This window comes from Enoplosus armatus, chromosome 7, assembly GCF_043641665.1.
Source record: "Enoplosus armatus isolate fEnoArm2 chromosome 7, fEnoArm2.hap1, whole genome shotgun sequence".
NCBI classification, from domain to species: Eukaryota; Metazoa; Chordata; class Actinopteri; order Centrarchiformes; family Enoplosidae; genus Enoplosus; species Enoplosus armatus.
In genome coordinates this window covers 13,210,008-13,231,712 of record NC_092186.1, presented here as the reverse complement: position 1 = coordinate 13,231,712, position 21,705 = coordinate 13,210,008, and the positions used below count along the sequence as shown (strand labels likewise).

Here is a 21,705-nt window from a genome sequence, read left to right as displayed (position 1 = left end):
TTAAATGGACGTTCAAATTCAACAATTCACAAAAAAATACAGAATATCCTAAAAATGAAAAAATCCATGAGAATTTATCCATCACAACTCTTTCTTATTTTCTCTCCCATTAATCATCTCACGACCCCTCAAATTTCTCTTGTGACCCTTTGGAGGGGTCCGACCCCTAGGTTGGGAAACACTGACCAGCTGTATATAAAGTAGTTAAAACCAGCTCCACCTTGAGCAGCTACAACAGAAAACAGAAAAATGTTACATACACATTGATGCATGTATTAACAATCTATCAGATATCAGATATAAGACTATATCAGTCACAGGGGACATTTTACTGCAGAACGAGTACTTTTACTCTTGATAGTTTCAGTATATTTTGTTGATAATACTTCTATACTTTTACTTAAGTAGGCTTTTGAATACAGGATTTTTAGTTGTAATGGAGTATTTTTACATTATGGTATTAGTACTTAAGTACACCACTGTCATCCACCCCCACCATGACAACACACAGTTTATGTACACACATAGATGCATGCACCCCTCTCCATGTGTGATGGCTGCTAACACCTGCAACCTTTCTCCCACTTCCCAAAATGCCAGCAGCGCTCCTCTGTGTCTTTTCACCCTGCCCTCTGTTATTCACACTTCCACAGACCAAAGAGTCCTCTGGGGCGTTCCTGAGCAGATTAGTTCTGCTATGTCAGACCCTGCTGGCTTTTTATAAATTAAACTACCGTAAGTTCTCCTGCTCCGGCCTGCTCTCCGCTGACAGGCATACCTCCTTGTTTCCAGGCCGGACAGGCTGGGAGAAGCACATGAAGAGATCTGAGCACGGGCTTCACCTGAGATTTGTGGCGGGCCTGGTGGAGGAAAGAGAGGGGTGGGCTGTGATGCAGCAGTGAATTCTGGGTAAAGAGCTGCTTTGGCCTTTGGCCTACTTCCCTTGCAACCATACATGCATACAGTGGCTTTCCAAACTGTGTGCTGTGGATCAGTTTGCTGCGCAGGGGAAAGATTAATTGGAATATAGTAACTAGAAATATTGTTTTCTTCTTTTGTTGTTCTACTCTTTCCTTTTATTTAATTTGGTTCTTGCTATTATTTGATACATTTTGTGCACATGTATAGATTATTTTTTATTAAATAATTCATCGTTTTGCCTATAAAATGTCAGAAAGTCAAACGTGACACCTTCAAATGTCTGTCCAACAGTCTAAAACCCCCAAGATATTCAGTTTACTGCCGTATATGATGGATAAAAGCAAAAAATTCTCACATTGGAGAAGCTGGAACCAGATAAAATTTGGCATTTTTGCTTAAAAATTTACTGAAACAATTATTCGATTATCAAAACAGTTTTTCCCCGAGACAGAAAAGCTTTACAGTCCCAACATTGTCATTTTTCTTGATGGGTTGTTTATCTTAAAACTTCATCTAGGTTATGTCTGTGGTAACAGCATCTGTAAAACCACAATAGGTGTTCAAGAAGTAAACAGGAAGGGCAGGAAATCTGCAAATTGGCAGTGCTGATATGTACCCACACATTGTTGTTCTTCATTTTCTTACTCCTTTGCTGCCGTTCTTGTTGTCGTTGTGACTGCAGCAGTAAAGTTGTAGCCTAAAGTCTGCACACTTTTGAGCTGAGATACCACAAAATGGCTGAGGCAAGACAACAAGACATTTAAGAGGAAACATAAGACTAAGTTGACTTTATAAGATGTTGCTCAAAATTTCTATGTGACACCAAATGATGACATGATACTAATAAACAACAATAAAAATAAAAATAAATGTACTATTCTTAAGAAACTGCACTAACATCCGCTGTGACATACAGTTCTGCTAACCTCAGAGCTGCAGCTATTGATAGATATACTGTAGTGAAGACTATAAAATTTGCACTCATTATATCCATCAAACGAATGAAGAACAGATGCAGAAACATCAAAACATGTTCCCTCCACATGTGTCCACATTCATTTCATGTCTACCCTTTGGTCTCTTAATTCACCAGTGAGTTTGACATCCAGAGAACACGAGCTCCGGATAATGTTTCACAAATAAAAATGTCTGACCAAAGCAGGAGGTGCTCTCTGTTCTGTCTTCGGCGTCCCGCACGAGGAACACGACATTCCTCTGCTGTTTCAGGGCCATCGCATTCCAGGGAAATCTTTTGACTGCATAAAGGTTATGTGTTTTTACTTGAAAATACAACAAAGATAACTCTGAAAGTTACAGAAAACATTTTTTGCCGCTTCAGAAGGGGTGTGTAATATATCAGATGTTACAGGCACCAACATGTGCAGACACTATCCATGGAAAACATGTTTACTGCCTGTGATGACCTACAACAAGCTACTGAGATCAGCAATGAAGGGATTTAATACCCCCATCTGTGATTACGAGGGAAACAAATGGTTTCAGCTAACCAAGCTGAAACCATTTGTTTCCCCCTGCTGTCTCTGTCTACAGCTGAGTGCTTTGATTGGAAATTTGCTCAGATTGAACATACTGCTTATATAATGCTTACCCAGAAAAACACATCATTTAAAAGTTAATTTCTGGTATTTTGTCTGTGTTTCCAGCACGATGAGGGCTCAAACTGCGGGAACCTCGGCTCCACTGCTGGCAAAGGAAGGTACCTGATGTTCCCTCACGCCACAGACGAGGTGCGTGAAAACAACGACAAGCTCTCGCCGTGCAGCATCGAACACATCAGCAAGATACTGAGGCTGAAGAAGGACGACTGCTTTGTGGGTGAGAAAGAAAAGATCAGCGTCCTCCTGCATGAGTCGAGACCAAAAGTTTACACTGTGTGTCAAGTTATTGTTATTAATACTAATATGTCTTGAGTTTCAGGGTATGTGTGTGTCTTTACTTGTGCGTGTGTGTTTATCTGTTCTTTTTGGCCAGTCAGTGACCAGCCCATCTGTGGAAACCAGATTGTGGAGGGAGATGAGGAGTGTGATGTCGGTCACAACGACACAGACATCTGCTGCTTCAGTGCTACAGAGCCTGTAGGAGTCCAGTGTCGCCTCAAGCCTGGCAAAGTCTGCAGGTACTATACACATGAACATACACAGACCATTAGAGAGTGCATAAAAGGTGTATCAGGAGAATCTGCATGCAGTGTCTTGGTAACTTGGTTTGATTGTTTGGTTAAAAGCTATTTCTCACTTTCATCATTTTTAATTAAAGCAGCACACCACATTCATATGAACTATTCTGTTGATGTTCCATCTTCTAGGTGTGTCTTTCACGTTTATCTGTCACCCTGACTTTAAGTGTATGATTGTTTTCTCTCACCCGCCCATCAGTCCGAGTCAGGGCCTGTGCTGCGGGCGGGACTGTGGGTTTAAGCCGGCGGGTCAGACCTGTGATGAGGAGTCAGACTGTCAGAGAGAGAGTGTGTGTTCAGGCCTCTCCCCGCTCTGCCCCGAGCCAAGCGCCAAGGAAAACCTCACAGTCTGCAGTCAGGGCACGCGTGTCTGCCTGAACGGGGTGAGGCAGCCACGTCCACCACACCACCGCGTCACTCAGTACGGTTCAGCTACATTGCCCAACAAGCTAATGTGTGCAAGTATACAGCAATGTTGCAAAGCTGGTCCTGAAAAAAGATCATTATCTATTTATTCTTGAAACAATCTCTCCATAAGATCCATAGTAGCTGTTCTGGAGCTTTCAATCTTATCACATGAACTTCCGTAGATGGAGTTTGCTCAGTTGTCAATAAACTTTAGACATTCAAATTTCCAATTTTTGAGTACTTAAAGAACCTCTTATTCATGTTGGTGTAAAAGTTTGAAACACATATGGACTTAAACATAATTTAAGCAAGTTTCAAGAGTCGAATATGTATATTATATGATATTATACAGTAGCTACAGTAGTTCATTTTGCACAAGTGCAAAAATAGCTATTCATAGGTTGTTTGTATGATATTGTTATTCAGCTGAACTGATTCAGTGCTGTGTCCTGTTTATTTATAAGCTAACATGAAGTTGAAAATCTTCTGGATTCAATCAGATACTTCACTGCCCAAAACGTGTGCTCACAATCCACTTTAGTCGTAAACAAACGCACCATTACAACACAGCACTACTAAGAAAAGAGCAGATCTAATCCATGTTACCACGAGACAATAAAAGTTTCACATATCTTCTGGTGATATACTGTCCTCTGAGCAGGAGAGGCAAGGAATTTATTCCAGCTGTGAATGTTGCTTCATCATAAGTTCTGGGTATGTTACTCCCCAGAGGTGTTAAATGGAATAACTGGAAGAGACTTTTGAGTGGAATGTGGTAATCCAAGAAAAAGGATCCAAAAAATGAAATGAAGGTGGAGTTTGAGTTATAATGTCCAAATTAATCATCAATCATTTAAACTGACTAATACTCATATTGTTTCCTTCTCTGAAAGCTAAAATCCTTCTTAGAAACAAATAAGCAACAAATACAGTACAAATAAACATAGTCGGAAGCAAGTTTTGGTCCCGTTTTTCAAAACACTTCTGAAGAAAATAAGATTTGTAAAATCACGTCTCAAGCAAATTACTCACAACACGTGTTGGTCAAAGATTAAACTGTCCACCATGTGTTCCCAAAGTCTGGGTAAATAATAAACAATTTATACAATTTGTCTAACGTTCCAGCTCCATAAACAGACATTGCGTTCATCTATGGCTAATATACTGTGCAGCGTGTCAGTGAAATGCAAAATAAACAGAGATACAATATTAGCAAACAGAAAGAAAAACATACATTTTTGTCTGAATAACATCTTAAAGAGTAACTTAATAGCGTTTCATTGCTGTCTCTGGTCCAAAGTTTCACGTCTGTTTCACCTGAGTGTGGTCAGAGGTGTGTCACAGTGTACTGACACTACCTGAAGTACATTTCTACATCAGAGCAGCGAGGTGAGAAGTTATAAAAATACGATTTTCAACTGGTGTTTGGTTAGTCTTTAATTAAAAACCATGTATACAAAACATTTTCGTTGAACCTTTTTGAATGCAGGAAACATCTGTATATTTTGTGATGTATTTGTACTACCATTCAAGGCATCCATTGGTTTTCATTCAATTCTCTACACTGTGAAAATAAGTTAGCAGGCTCTTGATACCTTCCTGAGTTGTGTAATCCACCTCAGAAGTTTCAAGAGACTGTTAATAGGTTTTCATATCATCCAGAAATGAATGGATGCCTGGAACAGTAGACAAAATACTTTTAATGCTTTTACTATCTTTATCCAACCTTAACCTCTTATGGGCCTAAACTTAACTTCCTCAGCCTTATCCAGAGCCAGGGAGGTTTAAACTTAACAAAAAGTTAGCATAACCTTCAGAAAGTCTACCTACCAATCCAGTCAATATTTAAGTATCAAACAAAATTATGCTGTTTTTAATACCCGTATCTTAACCTGCTGTTGCTTGCTTTTGTATCCCTTTACTCTCCCTCAGCTTTTCCTGTCTGTTCTCATTACTTAATTACTTATAAAGTCTTCATCTTAATGTCTCCGGCTCTCTCTGCAGGTCTGTGCTGAGTCTGCATGTGTGAAGCACAGCCTGCAGCAGTGTGACTGTCCAGGAGACTCCATGAAGGAGAAATGCCACATGTGTTGCCAGCAGCCCGGTAACCATAGGCCCATGTGTCCTCTACTACTGAGGAATGTGTTTATAACATGTCAGCCTGTGTCAATTTGTACTGAGGTTACCCTCATATATTATTGTTTTCCATTAGACGTCCTCAAAACCAGCACAAGAGACCATCTGACACGATGGTCCCTGTACAAAGTATAACATCATGTGTTTTGTTAAGGAGCTTTGAATATCACACTGTGGAAGAAATGTGAGTTACAGTCATTTGTGGTCCTGGATGCTTTGGTGCCATAGAAGTTTGGTATCTGTGTTTTAAGTACAATCCCTTTTCTTTCTGTTTGTTTTAGTTTGTAGAAAAATGATACTACCATTAGGGGGCACCAAAATCAGTTTTCTCTATATTGTATACATAGTGGCTGTAAGTAGCTATATGATATGTATTATGGTATATTTTAATTCGATTCCTTCTTTATCAATGGCAGATAAGCCTGAGACGTGTGCCAGCACCGCCTCCTCTGTGCTGTCCCGTCACTTCCAGAGAAAGGTGTTGCCCTTGGTCGGCGGGGCTCCGTGTTCGGGGAACCGGGGATACTGCGACAAATTCCACGTGTGCCGTCTGCTGGATGCAGACGGCCCCATCGCAAGACTGAAAAACTCCTTTCTCAATTTGGATGACTTCAATGACATAGCAGAGTGGATGAAGGTGACGGTTTCACACATACATCAGATAACAGCATATATACAATGATGGAGGATGTCACAGTAACTACAGTAACATGAGTGAAACTGAAATGTGCCCTCTCTTAGTTAAAGCAGCTATAATCAATATTTTTGTAATAACAATGTACCAAATGACGACGTGAAAGGAGGTTTTCTTATTTAAACATAATCAAAACCAATATCATACAACGTTCTTCTTACTGTGAATTCAGACAAAACGCGAAGCAAATTTTAGAGGAGGAGCGATTGCATACAAATTCAATGGAAAGATTTGCTGAGACACGTCCACTTGAGTTTAAAATGTTTTAACTGAGGCTTTATGAATCTGCTTGGAGAGGAAAAAGGATAGAGAGGGAAATAACTGAGTTCAGTCAGAGGCTGAGCTGAACACAAACACCAGCACAACCCCACAGACATGGTCAGTGCATCCATTGCTGGTTAGCTAGCTAGCTAACATACAGCTGGTACATATTTTCTTCATTTTCTGTCTGAATACGCCTTAACGAATGAAAAGTAGAATTCATAAGCAATAAAATGCCCCCTTACTCAATTTAGTACACTCCTGCTGCTACAGCCTTACTTAGTCTGGGATGACCAGCTCAAGGTAGCTAATGTTAGCAAACTTTAGCTACGTAGATATTGCTATGTTGTAACTTAGTTAGCTCACTATGGATGTTTTCTACTTGACCTACTGTTTTTTACATTTTAACATTGGGCATTATCTAGTACTTGTCACATGTGGCCACAATGGCTGTTGTTCAGCAAAGTTACATGACTTCACTTTAAAGGCACCCTGGAGAGTTTTTGACCACTAGTGGCACTGTAGAGCAGTGTTTTGATGAGCCGGTCCCTTTATAGTTTAAATCTCCTCTACATTTACGCTGGCTGCACAGGACAGTAACAGCTGCTGGTGATAATGCACTTAAAAGGGGGCATTGTGCCAAAAAATGCTTGTTAAGGATACACAATGTGCATGTAAACAAATCTGTATTTGTTTACAATGAAAGCTCCACTGTGTACATCTAATCAGTGTCTCAGTTGCCAAACCCTTTTAATGAGTTGTTTTACTTTCTTTTACTACTTTACTCAGTGATGAGGTAACTTTATAGATTTGGACATAAAGTTGCTCCACTGACTCAAGTGACCTGATCAATGGTTTTCTGGCCATCAGGTCATGAGTTTGAAAGTGATTATTTACCTCATACTTTGTCTGAGGAGGTCGTCTTTGTTAAGACGCTGCAGATGTTTGCCTCAGCTCGGCTCAGCGTGTTTGTTGAACTTCCTGCCTTGATGTTCAGCTGTCTTCTATGTTTCAGTCGTAGCTGGCTTTGAGGTTTAGTTTCTCATGACAGCATGTAGAATCAGGAATGCCCATTTGAGTTGAAGAGCACCTCATGGATCAGCCATCCATTTCACTGGAGACAGAAATGACCCCTCACTTCATGGACCATTGTGTTGTTTTACCTGTGCCGCTGACTCATTCTCTAATCTGCAGAACTGCAAAGTAATAACCTGTTCTGGTTGGGGCCTGACGAGCTTTTTCTACAGACACAAGAACAAAACAGTGCAAGTTCACAAGTTCAACCGAGAATATGACACCAAATACATCTATGTATACTGCTACCAGGGGTTAAAATGGGCCGTGCCAACTTTCTTATGTTTTGCTGCCCACAGATAACAGCACATACTGTATGTGGATGAACCTCGTGAGTTCATAGAAATTAGTGCATGGGTCCATTTTCAAATCTATTGACTATATTTGTTTAATATTTGTATTGATCCTCTGCAGGCTCATTGGTGGGCCATCCTGCTGGCGATCCTGACTCTGTCTGGAGTGATGGGCTGCACCGTCTGCCTCTGCAGCCGCACCCTGGACACCAGTGACTTGGAGTGACCTCTGACTTTTGATCCCTGTCACATCAAGTATCATCATGATGACGTACACAACCATCAGGATTCATTCATCTGGGATTATTAAGTGTCCAAGTCACATTGAAGAGATTGTTTTTGTCAACTTTGTCCCACATCTCAAACAGTGTGTGATCTGCAGGTGACCTGTGAAGACACCTGCTCAACTCCTCTCACACGGTTTTGTTAAATGATATCTTGTACGCCATTATTCATCTGCCTTTTCTTGTCCTTGTGTGAGTTGTCTGTTCACATTTCAACAAGCGGTGAGGGTCTCTTGTGATGCATGCGTTGTGGAAAACGTTGCTGTTGCTGCCAACTGTGGGTCAGTCTAAGGAGGTCGACCTCAGAGGCCACATAGCATCGAACACCTCCAGCGATTTAAAGCCGTCTGTCCCTGCAAAGACTGATGGGACTCTCCCTTATTTTGCCCCCCGCAGTGTCCTTGCTGTTGTATTTGAACTTGAGCGCTAATTTCTGCCTTGATGACCATCCAGCTTTCCATCACAGTGACACTCAATCAACTTTAATACCGTCACAGAACAATATAGGTGGTCCTCTTGACAGGACCTTTGGCCTAAATGCTGTCATTTGCATTGCATGTTTACAAAAAAAGTTGCTGAAGTTTAAGTTAATAAAATGACAGTGAACATGTTTGTCATTTCAAAGAGTACTCATTTACCATTTATGATTTACAGTGGTGGTAAGTAACTAAGTTCATTTACTCAGTTATTGTACTTAAGTACATTCCACATTTTTTATTGTTATATTTTATTGTTACAGCTAAAATTAAGATTTTACATAAAAAACATGTTTTTTAGGGCCCTTGTCACATTTCAGCTGTCCATGAGTTCATGGGAGTTCTATCAAAGAGAGATTTCTTCTTGTTGGATGGTTTCACTGTTGAGGTCCAAAAAGTTAAAAGTTTCCAATATTTCACAAAAGATTGAGGAAATGTTTTTAAAAAAGGACTACTAATTTGTGTGGCAGAACCTGTTTTTTCTTATTTCCTGCCCCAATAATCATCTCACGACCCCCTAGATTTATTTTGTGACCCTTTACAGGGGACCTGACCCCTAGGTTGGGAACCACTGGACTAAACTACATAACTGTATATAAAGTAGTTAAAACTACTTTTGATACCTCAAGTACATTTTACCATTGCAGAACTTTAACTTGTAATATATTGTATATTGTTGTATTGGTACTTTCACTTAAGTAAAGGATCTGAACCCTTCTTCCACCACTACTGATTTTTTCACAACTAAGAGGCACATTTGGTGATGAATCTAAAGTCTACTTCTCTAGTCACCTTGACACAATCAGCCAAACACAATGGCGTCACAACTGCAAGGACACGAAAAAATCTGTTTTATCTGTATTTTGTGTAATTTGACAATTCTTTACACTTTTATATAAAAAACAGACATGAATGTTTAAATAGTTAAAAATGCTTTGAGCAAACAGATTTTGCACTGATAATAAATGAAAAAAGGAATAAACATCCTTGAACTGAGTGATAACGATGGAACATGTTTATGATTGAATAAGGTGAGAATGAAAAAATAAAGTTTATTTTCATTTTTCACAACCTTAAAGTAAATAAATGTCAGGCTCAGGGTGACGTCTCGGATGTCAGTTTTGGTTTATTAAAGAGTTTATACAGTACAGTAAATATTTACAAGTATGTACAAAAGATTATAGAAATGCACATTTTAAAGATTCAGTTCATCCAAAGGTAAAAATATACAACTAACAGTGTTCCATACAACAAAATCCATCATCTGTATTATAGTATTTACATATCTCTACAAGTAACTTGGTTTAGCAATCTCTTCCCCTGTTTTCAGTGCAGAAGTAAAACATTCCCACATTCCCACAAGTAGGTGGAAATGAAGTCACAATGATGACAGTACCGATCTCTAAAGAGCCAAGGTTTGGATATTACTCACATAACTGGAAATGTAATTATGAATAAAAGAGCAATAGTCAAGATTTAAAAAGTCACATGCACAGAAGAAGTAGCAGTCAAGGGAGACTCATGATAGACAAACAAACAAAATGACAACATTGATATTAACTGTGCTTTCTACCTCATCATCATGTACCACTTTAATAGAACCATGGTGGACAAACTGTCAGGCACTTCTTTAAGGTAACAGCTTCAAAGTAACATGTCGCAGAGGTGCGGTCGTACAAATACAGCTTTTGCATGTTCAGATGTTTCAGTAGAAGTCACAAAGTTCATAGAATAACGATAATAAAGCACACTGAGGGGGAAAAACAGCAACAAAGCGCAAAGTTTTAAGACAAGTTCAATTTTCAACAGCTTACTTCTGGGGACAGTTTACAGTAAGGCACACTGATACAGGTCCCACAGTCACGTGCAGTGCTGAGAGCCACAGTGGTGAATGCTCTCTTGGGTTATGCATTAGTTAGATAACACAAATAGGTAAATAAAGTGTACCCTATTGCATAAAACACCTTAAGAAATTCATCTTAACGGTTATTTCCTCCTCTGTTTAAGGAGTGGCAACAGTCCGCAGACCTCCACGGACGCCAAGAGGACATTTAGGTTTGGTTTTTCACAGTGGTGGTTATAAATATGAAATTTAACTTGAGGTATTTTACACAATGGGACATCAGTACCTCCAGAACTACTAAGGTAAATCCAGTCAGTCATACCTCTCAGCGAAGACGACAGCATTTTCTGAAGTTAGTTACGTGTCATAGAACCAGCTCAACAAAATATTTTACAGTATTCACATAGATATTGTTTTAAATAGCAAACATACTTTTGTGGATATATACAAGGCGGTGAGAGTTTTGTGTAATTTGAAAAATAAAATAAGTTATAAATTATTTACTAAGTGCTGAAACAGAGTCTTTTCTTCAAGGTCAGTGGTTCTCCAGAGTTACTCTACAGACAAAGACAGGTTTATTGTTATTTATCAGTTTTAACAGTAAAGTTCACAGTAATTTGGGAAACTGCAGAGGGTAACTTACCTCTTTGGAGTTCGTTTTGGGTTCGCCCTCCACGCCTCCTTACATTTAACAAATGTGACCTCTTGTGTTAAGTTGTGAGCTTCGGGGTCTTTTACGCAGAACACCATCCTGAAAAAGAAATTCATAAAACATAATTGATCTGTATGAGCTCTTCATCCACTTAAGCTGCTTCATCAATGGCAAGATAAGGGTTACAGGTTGAAATACTGTACTATTACTACTACTTCTACTAGAAATAATGCTAAAATAGTGTGTTTTCTGTCACATTTAAACATCTTTCTCCCAATATAGCACAACTTACTTTTGTTGGGTCTCGCCAGCTCTGATGCGGATTTTGTGAACCTCCACGTTAGCGCTGTCTGAGTCACCTGACCACCAAGAGGAGACCATCTTCAACATGTTGGAGGCTGACCAACCGTTTGTCTCCTCCCATTTAAACTTCAACATCAAGAGATCTCCGATGTCTTTCTCCGTCACTAGCAGGAATGAATGCGTCTTATTTGTCGCTATTTTCTCCTTTCTGCCAGACACAAATAGAGAGAAGTGTTAGAGTTCTGCTCATAGCCAGAAGGAATATTTTATGTAGCTTAGCCTCATAAACTCTGCACCATAAACCGGGATATAACCACACACACCAAGTCTGTGGTGACATCACTGTCTATTGTTTCTACCTTGTGCTGTTTCCTTTGACTACTGTGCGAAAAACAACTCATATAACTTGCAAGATGCAAGTCACAGTGCTGTAATTCTCTTTTTATGAAGGTTTTTAAACGGCCCACTCACAGTTTCAGCTCCAGGTTTTCAGCCTCTCCTTTTGTTCCAAACAGTGAGACGGTGAGTGAAGGCTCCATCTCTGAACGGTTCACCTTACTGGAGAAGTGGATCTTCAGCTGATAGTGATAAACTGTAGAGCAAAGAGAGCATTTTGAAAACTTTTAACATGCTGCAGTGAAGCTGTTCCAATTTAGATTTAGTCAGTATTAGTGCAAGAGATCAGACTTTTGCAGTCTTAGTGCAACTTCACACAAACTGAACTATCCACTTGAAAGAAGAAAACAAACACCTCTCATTCTCTACAGATAAAGTCCACTGACCTCTGAAAGGCATGGACGCTCGTGTCTTGGTGTACATCTGAACGTTGCGCGCCTTGCGGACCTTGCTGATGTCATAGCCCACTGTGTTGCAGCGGCTTTTGCGGCAACTGAGACACATGCCGCGGTTAAACATGTCGCTGCTGCCACATCGGTAGGCCTTGGCTGCTTCCTGCTCGTTCAGCAGTGAGTCAATGAACAGGTGGACGGAGCGCTCGTGTTCACACTTCACTGCATCAGTGATAGCTGGAGAGGAAAGAAGGAACGATATTTAATTAAACAAGTACATAATCCATTCCTTTACTGACCGCACCCTAGACACATTTACTTTACGAATCAACCTATTCAGCCAGAGACAAGACAAGATATTGTATCTGATTGTATCTGTAGTCTCAATATTAAAAAACCTAAAATAGAAATACAATGCTACATGAAGAATGATGAAAGAAGTCCTGCTACACTATACAGATATAGCTGTGGCTGCAGTCGTTTTGTTTTAAATGTTTACATTTTACAGTCACATTATAAGTTGTTCTCACCAAATACCCCAAAGTTGGCGATCTTCTCCAGGGCCCCCCTGAGGTTGCAGCCTGGCTGGAAGCTGCCTCCGTTGGGGTAGATGTCTACGTGGCCGACAGGCTGCTGGATCCCGATGCTGAGACCCAGGGAGCCCCGTGTGAAGGTGTGGAGGACGTCCACAAAGTGGGCGTCGTCAGGGGAGAGGCGCCTGTGGGCGTGCTCCCCCTCAAAGTCAGGACCGGCCGGGTCCAGACCTGCAAACAGAGACAGGGAGTGGTGACAATGAATTAACCAATCAACTCTCAGTTAACTGATATTTTACCAAATCAAGTTACAAGATGTGCTATCAAATGTTATGTGTCAGAACGTTCTGTTTCGTTTACCTGTTATTCTTCCCACTTTATTGGTTACATGACTTCCAGCAAATCCTGCCACATGAGCCCCGAGGCTGTAGCCAATCAGGTGAAGGTTCTCCAGAGGCATGTTGGTGGTTTCCTTTACAGTACGTTAATGAAATAATGATTTAGGAAATCAGTGAGACAAATACTACCTTTCACTGATGAAGTAAACATCACATGCAGAAGAAGTGACACATCCTGTTTCAAATTGTATAAAAGGTATTTTACAATAAGATCTACTAGGTCTATAAGTTGTCAAAGAAGTTATTACTGGTTAATAAAATATGATTAATAAAGAGCTTTGGCTTGTTGTAAACAGTAACAGCTTTATTAGTGACTCTCCAGTGTTTGTTACGAGTTTTTATCTTAACAGTTTTAAGAAGTCATTACTAAATGTCTTTTGGTCCCAGTGTTCTTGTGTCAGAGATCATTCAAACTGTAAACCTTTACTAACTTTTACTAAAAAGGTGGTTAATAACTGTCTTCTCCTCGTAATGGAAAGTGATGGGTGGAACATTTTGGTATGAAACCTGTGAAATTTGCATCCCACTGACCTCGATCCAGTCGATGAAGCGGGCGATCTCCTGTCCCACTGCTTTGGTGTTCTGAGCTGCAACCACATAGTGGTTTTGTGCCGAGGTGAGCCAGTCCACCACGATGACGTTGGCCGTCTGCTCCCTCTCGTACAGCGCCGACACCAGCTTAGCCACCCAGCTTTCAAACATACCACTCAGCTGTTGAAATGACAGTCAAAACATTAAACTTACAACCTAGCAAGGTCATTAATAAAACTGGCATTAATCAATCTAGAAAGTTCAGGGAGAATTAGCTTAATATAGTAAAATCAGAGCCACCTCCTGTTCGCTTCGTCTTTACAGAGTGTTCTTTGGCATTAACTCCAACATGTTGTTGCTTGTCAAGACGGCTAGTTATGTAAATTTGGCTAGAGTTAATGGCACTGGAATTTGGTGAAATAATGACACACTGCGAGTCACAGGTGTTTGCTTTGGTTTAGAGAAAAAAGAGTAAAGTGAACAAAGCCCCTAGGTGTTTCAGAGACGGGGGCAGGTCATAACAGGCTGAAGCATTCCCGCTCACCGTCCATCCATGGATTATTAGGAAGGTTTTGGAGGTGCTGTTGAAGGTGCAGGCTGCCAGGGAGTCAGGTTTGCCAGGAACGATGTAGCACAGGTCGTCATCGGGATGGGACGGTTTGCGGAGGGAGAATTTGGCAACAGTCTGATTGCTGTCATCCTTGTGGTCAAACAAGTCTTTCAGAGGGTCGAGGAAGTTACCTGAAAGACAGGAACAAATTAGCTGTGTGGTTTATTCTCTTGAACAAATATTTAAGAGGAGAAGAAATTCCTCTTTCTAGCTGGTGTTTTTGTCAGATGTGTAAATCTGATGTCCTGGCTGGGCGGTCCGAGACGCCTGACTAACTAACTGAGTGACTGGTTCCAATAAGCACTGGTCCAGAGGGGCCCCTCAGTAAATGAGCTTCCACCTTAGACAAGATCAGTCCTCGGGGGTTACAGGGGTTCAGTTGGTCAGATTGAGCTCCAAAGAAACCACTGAGAGTTTTTCCCAGCTTTGTTCCTGCCACATCACTGACTATAATCTGCCCAAGTTTCAGTGGTCCTGACACAGTCAGCTGACTCAACTCAACTGGTCTTCAGAGTTGGGGGTGGGGAGGAGGATGTAAGAACAACACAGACATTTACAAGGCTTAGTTCAGGAGCCATATTGTAAACATAAAGGATCATAATTGCACTTGGATAACTGAAATCAAGTTGAGATCTTTTAGCAGCCTGAACGCTTTCAGCACTTTGTTCCTCTCATGCTCTCTGAAGGTGGAAAACAAACATCTTGTCTCTCATGGCCAATAGTAGTTATTAGAAGTTGGGTATTCGCCAAAAAGAACAAAGACAAGTTTAGTCACAGACACGTGATGCATCGTATCTCATGGAGACCATTAATGTTCTCAGAGTCCAAACTGCACTCATCCACAAGCGCTGCGCACAAATTAGACACACAGTTTCTTCATACCAGACGTTTTCACCGCGAGTATACTTCCTCACATCCTCCAGTTTTGCACAGAGTGTGTTGATGCGTGTGAGAGTGAATGTGGATGAAGTTTAAACTGGCAACTCACCAAAAATAGAATCGGCGAGCTCTTCTTCAAGGGACGTCACATGCTGCACAGTTGCACTCAACACCAGAAAGCACAGAAACAAAACTCCCCACGTTTTCATTTCTTTTATAGCGTTTTCCTTTTAGAGAAAATGTCTTTAACAATGAATTAAATCGGTCAGATCTCGCAGCAGAAGAGTGAATATATTCCCTCTAAGAATAATCCAGTGAGTCCTGTTGCGCGCAGCGCGCTGATATCTGAACCACCTTGAACTGGCCGCGTCTTAAATAGCACCTCTGACAAGCCATTGGCTGCTGACCCCCGGGCGGGGAATGGAAAAATATGTGTAAAGTAAATCATTAGACTGCTTTATGAGCCGGGCTAACAACGCTGGCTGGCAGAGGGGCTTCTTATTAAAACCAGCAGCATTTACTATGAATGTTTCTAACTTCATTACATGTTTCATGGCCCAACAGGAGGAGAGAGCTGCAGACCTGCTGCATGTTGGACTGACTGCTTAATTGCTTTTCTGTTAATTTGTTGATTTTTTACTCCATCAGCTGATTACTGTAGAACTGATGATTGATTAATCAGTTTATTTTAAAAGTAATGAATTTTCATATTTTTAAACTAGTATAATTAGGGTGGTTTAAATGTGAAACAAAGCCATAAATGCACTACACACAGGTCTGCATGTTATCTTCACTACTGAAGATTCATACAAAAAGGTTACAATGAGCCTCACAAAAGATGAACATTACAAAAAAAAAGAAATAGAAACATTAAAAACAAACAAAAAGATATTTAACAGGGTGAGTAAAAGTTTCTTCGTAAACACAAGTTTGAAACGATGAGTTTCGCTTTTACTGCGTCAGATAAAGTTTAGTATATTTGGCTGTAATCACTGATGAACTTTGAGTCCTCTGGTCGCATCTGTTGTCAGTATATGTTCATGTTGTCAGTTTGTGTGATGCAGGCTGGAGAGGCCGTCATGAGTGATTCAGGAGAGGACAAACTAACAATAAATGTCACCGGTTACCTACATGGCTGTCTCTCCCTCACATTCCAGGACACAGGCAGCTTGGCTGGATAGAAGGGGCCTCTTAAGGATATTTTTGGGGGGCCCTTTTCACTGCAGACCTGCAGTTGTCATGGCATCAGAGACCAGATAATAGGGAGAGAGTACAGAGAAGACACTCTGCATCAAGCAGCATTATTTTTAGTGTGCTGAAAGTTTCAATCTCTATTGTTTTTGTTGCACTCCTATAACTCTGTCAGACTCACGATGGACAATAAGAATACAAAGCATTGAAATCGATGCAGCACAACCAGAGATATCCTCTTTTTTGCAACTCAACCACCGACAGTTTGGTAGGAGATTTGGGTGTGTTATGCCACTAGTGGCTAATGTAGCCTCAAGCAGAGATGAATACAAAAGGCTTTTCTCACATATGCAGTAGTACTCACCAAGACCTGTAAACAGACTTTTATCTGTACAATTGCTGCAATTCCCCTTTAAGAACTCATTAGGTTTTTTTCTGAACTTGAGTGTTACTTATTTAGTCATAAATAATGTTATAGACAAATAGTTTTTAGGGTTTTTAAAGAGCATTGTGTTTTTAATTGTAGAATATAAAATAATGTACATGGCTGATGGTGAATATCTTAATAAACGTCTGTTATAATATTGGTAAATGATATTACTACATATTAGTAATGTGTTGTATTATCATTAATAGTAATAGTTACGCATTTAGAGCAGGTTCCAGTGCTCAGACTCCTGGCATAGAAACATGTTGGCAGACTCGACCAACATACCTGATCTCAGGCATCAGCAACATATGGACGGTAATTAGCATTCAGCAAAGCTCTTGGCTGGCTTGCAATGAAAACTGCACTCACAGATTGCTACTATAGCAAGTTCTTAGTTTCCATTACTTCAAGACTCTGACCTTTGGCCTACTGCATAGAGCAGTTTTCACTCACTAACTGGGTAAAAATGTTGTTATATGCCAGCTGGAGATTATGTGCTAACATTCATGCAAGAGTAGTTGGCTTCACAGTGGTTGATTTGTGGCACAAGATGCCAAAATAAACTGGGCATGAGGCCGATGAGGTGATGGTTGAAAAGTGACACGCTTGTTGCTGTGAAGGTCAATTAAACAATAAAGTTCACAGGCATGGTTACACTTATTACAATAATCGACTGGCATTGTAGTCAACTATCAGTCAACAGTGTGACTGATCCAGGGTGAATCTGTCCTCCTGTTATGTATTATGAGGATTATTCACAATTAAGAGTATAAACAGGAATAGTTGCTTAAATAAAAAATCTGCATCATATTTTTAGCCATGGTAGTGGTGGGGCTCTGTGGGTGGCAGTGTCAGTCGGCTGGTTCACACTGAAATATCTCAACATCTATTTGATGGATGACCGTAACATTTTGTACAGACATCCATGTTTCCCAGAGGATGAATCCTAGTGATTTTAATGATTTTCTGACTTTTCCTCTAGCACCATCAGCGGATCAACATTTGACTTCGTCCAGTACTTTGGTTTATGACCAAATACCTGCAAAACTCATGACATCCCATCAGCATCAGCTATACTTTGTGTTTAGTGCTGATTAACTTAAGTTAAAATACCACACTAAGATTGTGAACATGGTAAACATTATACCTGCGTAGCATCAGCATGTTAGCATTGTCATTGTGAGCATATTAGCACGCTAACATTAGCATTTAGCTCAAGGCATCACTGTGCCTAAGTACAGCCTCACAGAGCTGCTAGAATTGCTGTAGACCTCCAGTGTTGTTACATGAAGAATTTTTTTCAAGTGCAGCACTAAAAATAACAGCCCTGTTGTAGAAATGAAGATCTTCATCTTCTTATGTGCACAGGGCTATGGAGTATACAGTTAAAAATGATGAGGTTTAAAGTGTTGCCTTTTCAAAAATGCATCCTATTTTAGACACTGTTGAGCAACAGGTGGACTTGTGTATCATTGGCTTTCTTTACTAAACATCCTTCTACTTTCATCCAGTCAGGCAGGTCAGGCATCTGAAGCTTCCTCTGGTTGGAACAAGAGGAGCTAATCAGGCTCCAGTGGTCGGCCTACGGGGACAAGACTTCACATTCATCAAGTAAACATTCTTTTAACTGTCACGTAGCTATATGCAAAATCTCTGAGCCACGAGCCTTTGTTCAGCTGAAAACAACATCATGAAAACATGACATGGCTCTGCTAAAAGACGTAGCATACAGTGTAGCTCTTTCTCTTCCTGTCTTACAAACACACACGGCTGTGCTTCTATGAACATGACAGCATTTTTCCTCGAAAAGCAGTGACCGCATTTGTTTTCCCACCACTGCCGCTGCAGTTAAGATATTGTCCTCGTCTTTGCAGGAGGAAAGACTCAGTCGTGGTGACGAAGGGGTGATGAAGAGCAGAGTGAATCAGACGCCAGACCTCCACAGCAGAGATTTGTTGGTGCCAGCAGAGAGGGAAAGCAGTAACTCCTCCACAAAGTTTGGACACAACAGAATGTCTTGAATCTTACATACTTCCAAGACTTATTTCCGCAGCTTATTTTTTGGAATGGCACATGATCACATGTTGCACATGTCCAGTTTCACAAATACAAGTCTGAGAATTCCCTCATGGTGTATCTTGATGAGCCAAAAAAAAACATATTCTGTGAAGAGAATATTGTATGGCATAAAGGGTATTTTGTACAGCTATTTCTCATTGAAAGGCTCACACTAGAGCACAGATTTCTTCTTGTTGAAATGAAAATGCTTTTGTTGTTCGAAGCCAGGCTGCAGGTCTGTGCAGGCTACTGAACAGGGTTTAAAAGTCATCTTTGTGTCTTCAATAACGCCCATCCACTAATAACACAAAGTTATGAGGGAATGTTTCCACAGTGAGCGAGAAAAAGATCGATGTTCACAAATGTTTCTGCTCTATAATGTTGTCGTAGCTGTAGCTTGTATTTAACACATACACACTTGACAACATGATACTGATGCTTGCATTCATTATTACTGGGTGTTGTCACAGAAATGTGACTATACTCCAGTGTTGCACCAGTTGTCAGCAGTTGCAGGGTCAAATTTACCAAAACCATTTACGGGTTTGTAACTAGAATAATGTCAGTGATACCTCAAAATACGTTCAGATACTGAGCTGTTGCCAGTGGATCTCAGAGGTCAAGTCACCGTGCTGTTAACCAAAGGGAATAAACGGATGTACTGAGCGATCATTCAGAGTTAAATGTGAGTCAGTGCCAAGTTTGATGATTAGAAGAAAGCTGTGATTATGCATCATTAATTCTTCAGTATCCCAATTTTGATAAAGTTTTAGAAAGTCAAGTGTACATTTGTCTTTGGAAGATTTAATAATTTGAGGATCTGATCAATTCTAAAATATAAAACAGCTGTCAGCTGAGGGGCAGATATGTCCTTTCAAGTGTCAACCAGCTAGAATAATCTAAAATCAAAGGGGTAGCAGCATTAGTTACTTCATTAACTTTGTCCAGATCCCAACTGTTGCTCAATATATTTCCTGCCTTTCCACAGTCAAGTGGGAATCACTTTCAGAGGAATTCATCCACAAACTCGAGGAATCAGAGATACATATTTGTTTTCTCAGTCATAGTAAGGATTGGTTCAGTGTTACGTAATATGTTTTGAATTTTTAGCAAAGCTGGCTCAGTGATAACAACCAGTAATCCTGTACTATTTCAATATGCTGGTTGTTGGCTTAAAATGGCTTCAGATGTTGGCTGATCTACTATGACCTTTGTGTTTGATGAGAATAACGAGGTAACACCACTGAAGAGGTAGAGGTAGGGAGAGGTAGTTCAGTCGAATAATATCAATAATACCCTACTTAAAGTCACACTGTGGGGGTTTTCACCACTAGAGGCACTGCTCTTGTTGGTATAGACCACGCTGTGTCGACACAGGCTGCGGAGTGAAAGCAGCACATCAGCAGGGCAGCAGCAGTGTCTAACAATTGTTGTAGATATAAGCAGTCCTCAGTCAGTGTCTGAGCAGGATGTGTTAATGCACAGTGTGGAGTGTAGGTCACCCATGTTCCAGCTTGTTCCACTACACAACTGTTGTAGTTATATGCATGAAACTAGACTTAAAGCATAAAAAATACACAGTTATGAGCATAAAGTGCGAGTGAAACATGAGCCACATGAGCTGTTACGCAGCCTGTGTAAACAGCTGTATTGATTCAAATAAAAACATAGCTGTTCCATCAGACATGTGTGACACGGACGACTTAACACCAGGGCTGAAACACCTCCTGTGTAGACAAGTGGTCACATTTAATGCTTGTACCACAGTTAGATATGACAGCTTCTTTAGATGTATTCTTCTTGTACAATCTGCTTTGTTAACTACAGCTTAATACCATTTAAACTTTTGAGGTCTTAGATTGGGTTGTATCTAGATACATTGTCCCCAGAAAACATAATTGCTGAATGGATTTTAAAAAACATATGACGTCAGGCAAAAGGGCATATCGTTACCAAAATATAAGAGGAGTGAAAGTGCCAGATACAATATAGTCCAAAAACACATTTGTTCTCATGTCCCTGCAGTCAGTAATATTGGGGTTCACACAGATGTGGATGCAAATACCTATAGTTTGTATAGCTTGTCGGGCTCAGTTCAACATCAGCACAAGCTGTAATTTGTGCTTAGGCTCAGGCTCCTGCTTCTATTAGCACACTATGGTAGCTTAATCTCAAAGTATAGCTGAGGCTGATGGGGTTTAGGGTTAGAGAGAGGACAACTAATCTCAAAACCTGCCATCAACACCGAATCATTGCCAAAGTTATTGAGATTCATCCCTAAGGAGTGTGTGTACCAAATTTAATATCAGTCCATCCAATAGTGTGGCTAACCAAATCAAATAATGGCCATATTTTAAATAACAGTGAACAACGCAGTCAAAAAACAGGCTTTGCAAAGGTGACATAAGGAAAGAAACATTTTTCTCAGAGCTTAAAGACACATACTGTACTGTACATTGTGTTCTGGTGAGACGCATAACAATAAACTCCACAGGGTACCTTTAACTCCGCTGCTCAGTGTGGTTTTTGTTATATGTGAGTTTATATGTGGTGTTTTTGTTAGTTTGAAATATCCCATGTCAGAGCAGGACTTGTTTATAACTTTATAAAACTCTCTTTACAGGAGCTGGAATCACGCCTGTCGTTTCTCTCATTTGTGAAGGATCAGATGATTTACAATTGTGGAAACAGAATCATAACAGAAATACAGGAAAAGTTCCAGTGTGAGCAAAGTACTTGATAAAT

General features: G+C 40.3%; 2 protein-coding genes across 2 annotated transcripts in view; one reads left to right on the top strand and one right to left on the bottom strand.

Moving 5' to 3' along the window:
- LOC139287545 (disintegrin and metalloproteinase domain-containing protein 10) overlaps positions 1–8,880 on the top strand; it is a 30,124-nt gene extending 21,244 nt beyond the window's left edge. The window contains exons 10-15 of the mRNA XM_070908613.1: positions 2,586–2,757; positions 2,914–3,058; positions 3,318–3,501; positions 5,531–5,630; positions 6,079–6,299; positions 8,106–8,880. Of these exons, the coding sequence (XP_070764714.1) occupies positions 2,586–2,757; positions 2,914–3,058; positions 3,318–3,501; positions 5,531–5,630; positions 6,079–6,299; positions 8,106–8,210 (927 nt within the window). The 3' untranslated portion in view covers positions 8,211–8,880. The remainder of the gene's footprint in view (positions 1–2,585; positions 2,758–2,913; positions 3,059–3,317; positions 3,502–5,530; positions 5,631–6,078; positions 6,300–8,105) is intronic.
- Positions 8,881–11,122: 2,242 nt separating this feature from the next.
- LOC139288029 (lipoprotein lipase) lies at positions 11,123–15,496 on the bottom strand. The gene is made up of 10 exons (XM_070909265.1): positions 15,391–15,496; positions 14,337–14,533; positions 13,793–13,972; positions 13,224–13,335; positions 12,861–13,094; positions 12,325–12,567; positions 12,014–12,134; positions 11,532–11,750; positions 11,231–11,338; positions 11,123–11,144 (listed from the first exon to the last, which is right to left on the bottom strand). Exons 1-10 carry the CDS (start codon positions 15,488–15,490, stop codon positions 11,123–11,125), a joined length of 1,536 nt encoding a protein of 511 aa, XP_070765366.1. The 5' UTR covers positions 15,491–15,496.
- Positions 15,497–21,705: the final 6,209 nt, after the last annotated feature.

Excerpts from the sequence above, each read along its gene's own strand:
- LOC139288029 (XM_070909265.1), bottom strand. The coding sequence starts at position 15,490 with ATGAAAACGTGGGGAGTTTTGTTTCTGTGCTTTCTGGTGTTGAGTGCA. Across the intron at positions 13,095-13,223 it reads TAAAGTGGGAAGAATAACAG|GTCTGGACCCGGCCGGTCCT; the intron begins GTAAACGAAACA and ends CTCTGTTTGCAG. Across the intron at positions 12,568-12,860 it reads CGCCAACTTTGGGGTATTTG|CTATCACTGATGCAGTGAAG; the intron begins GTGAGAACAACT and ends TTTCCTCTCCAG.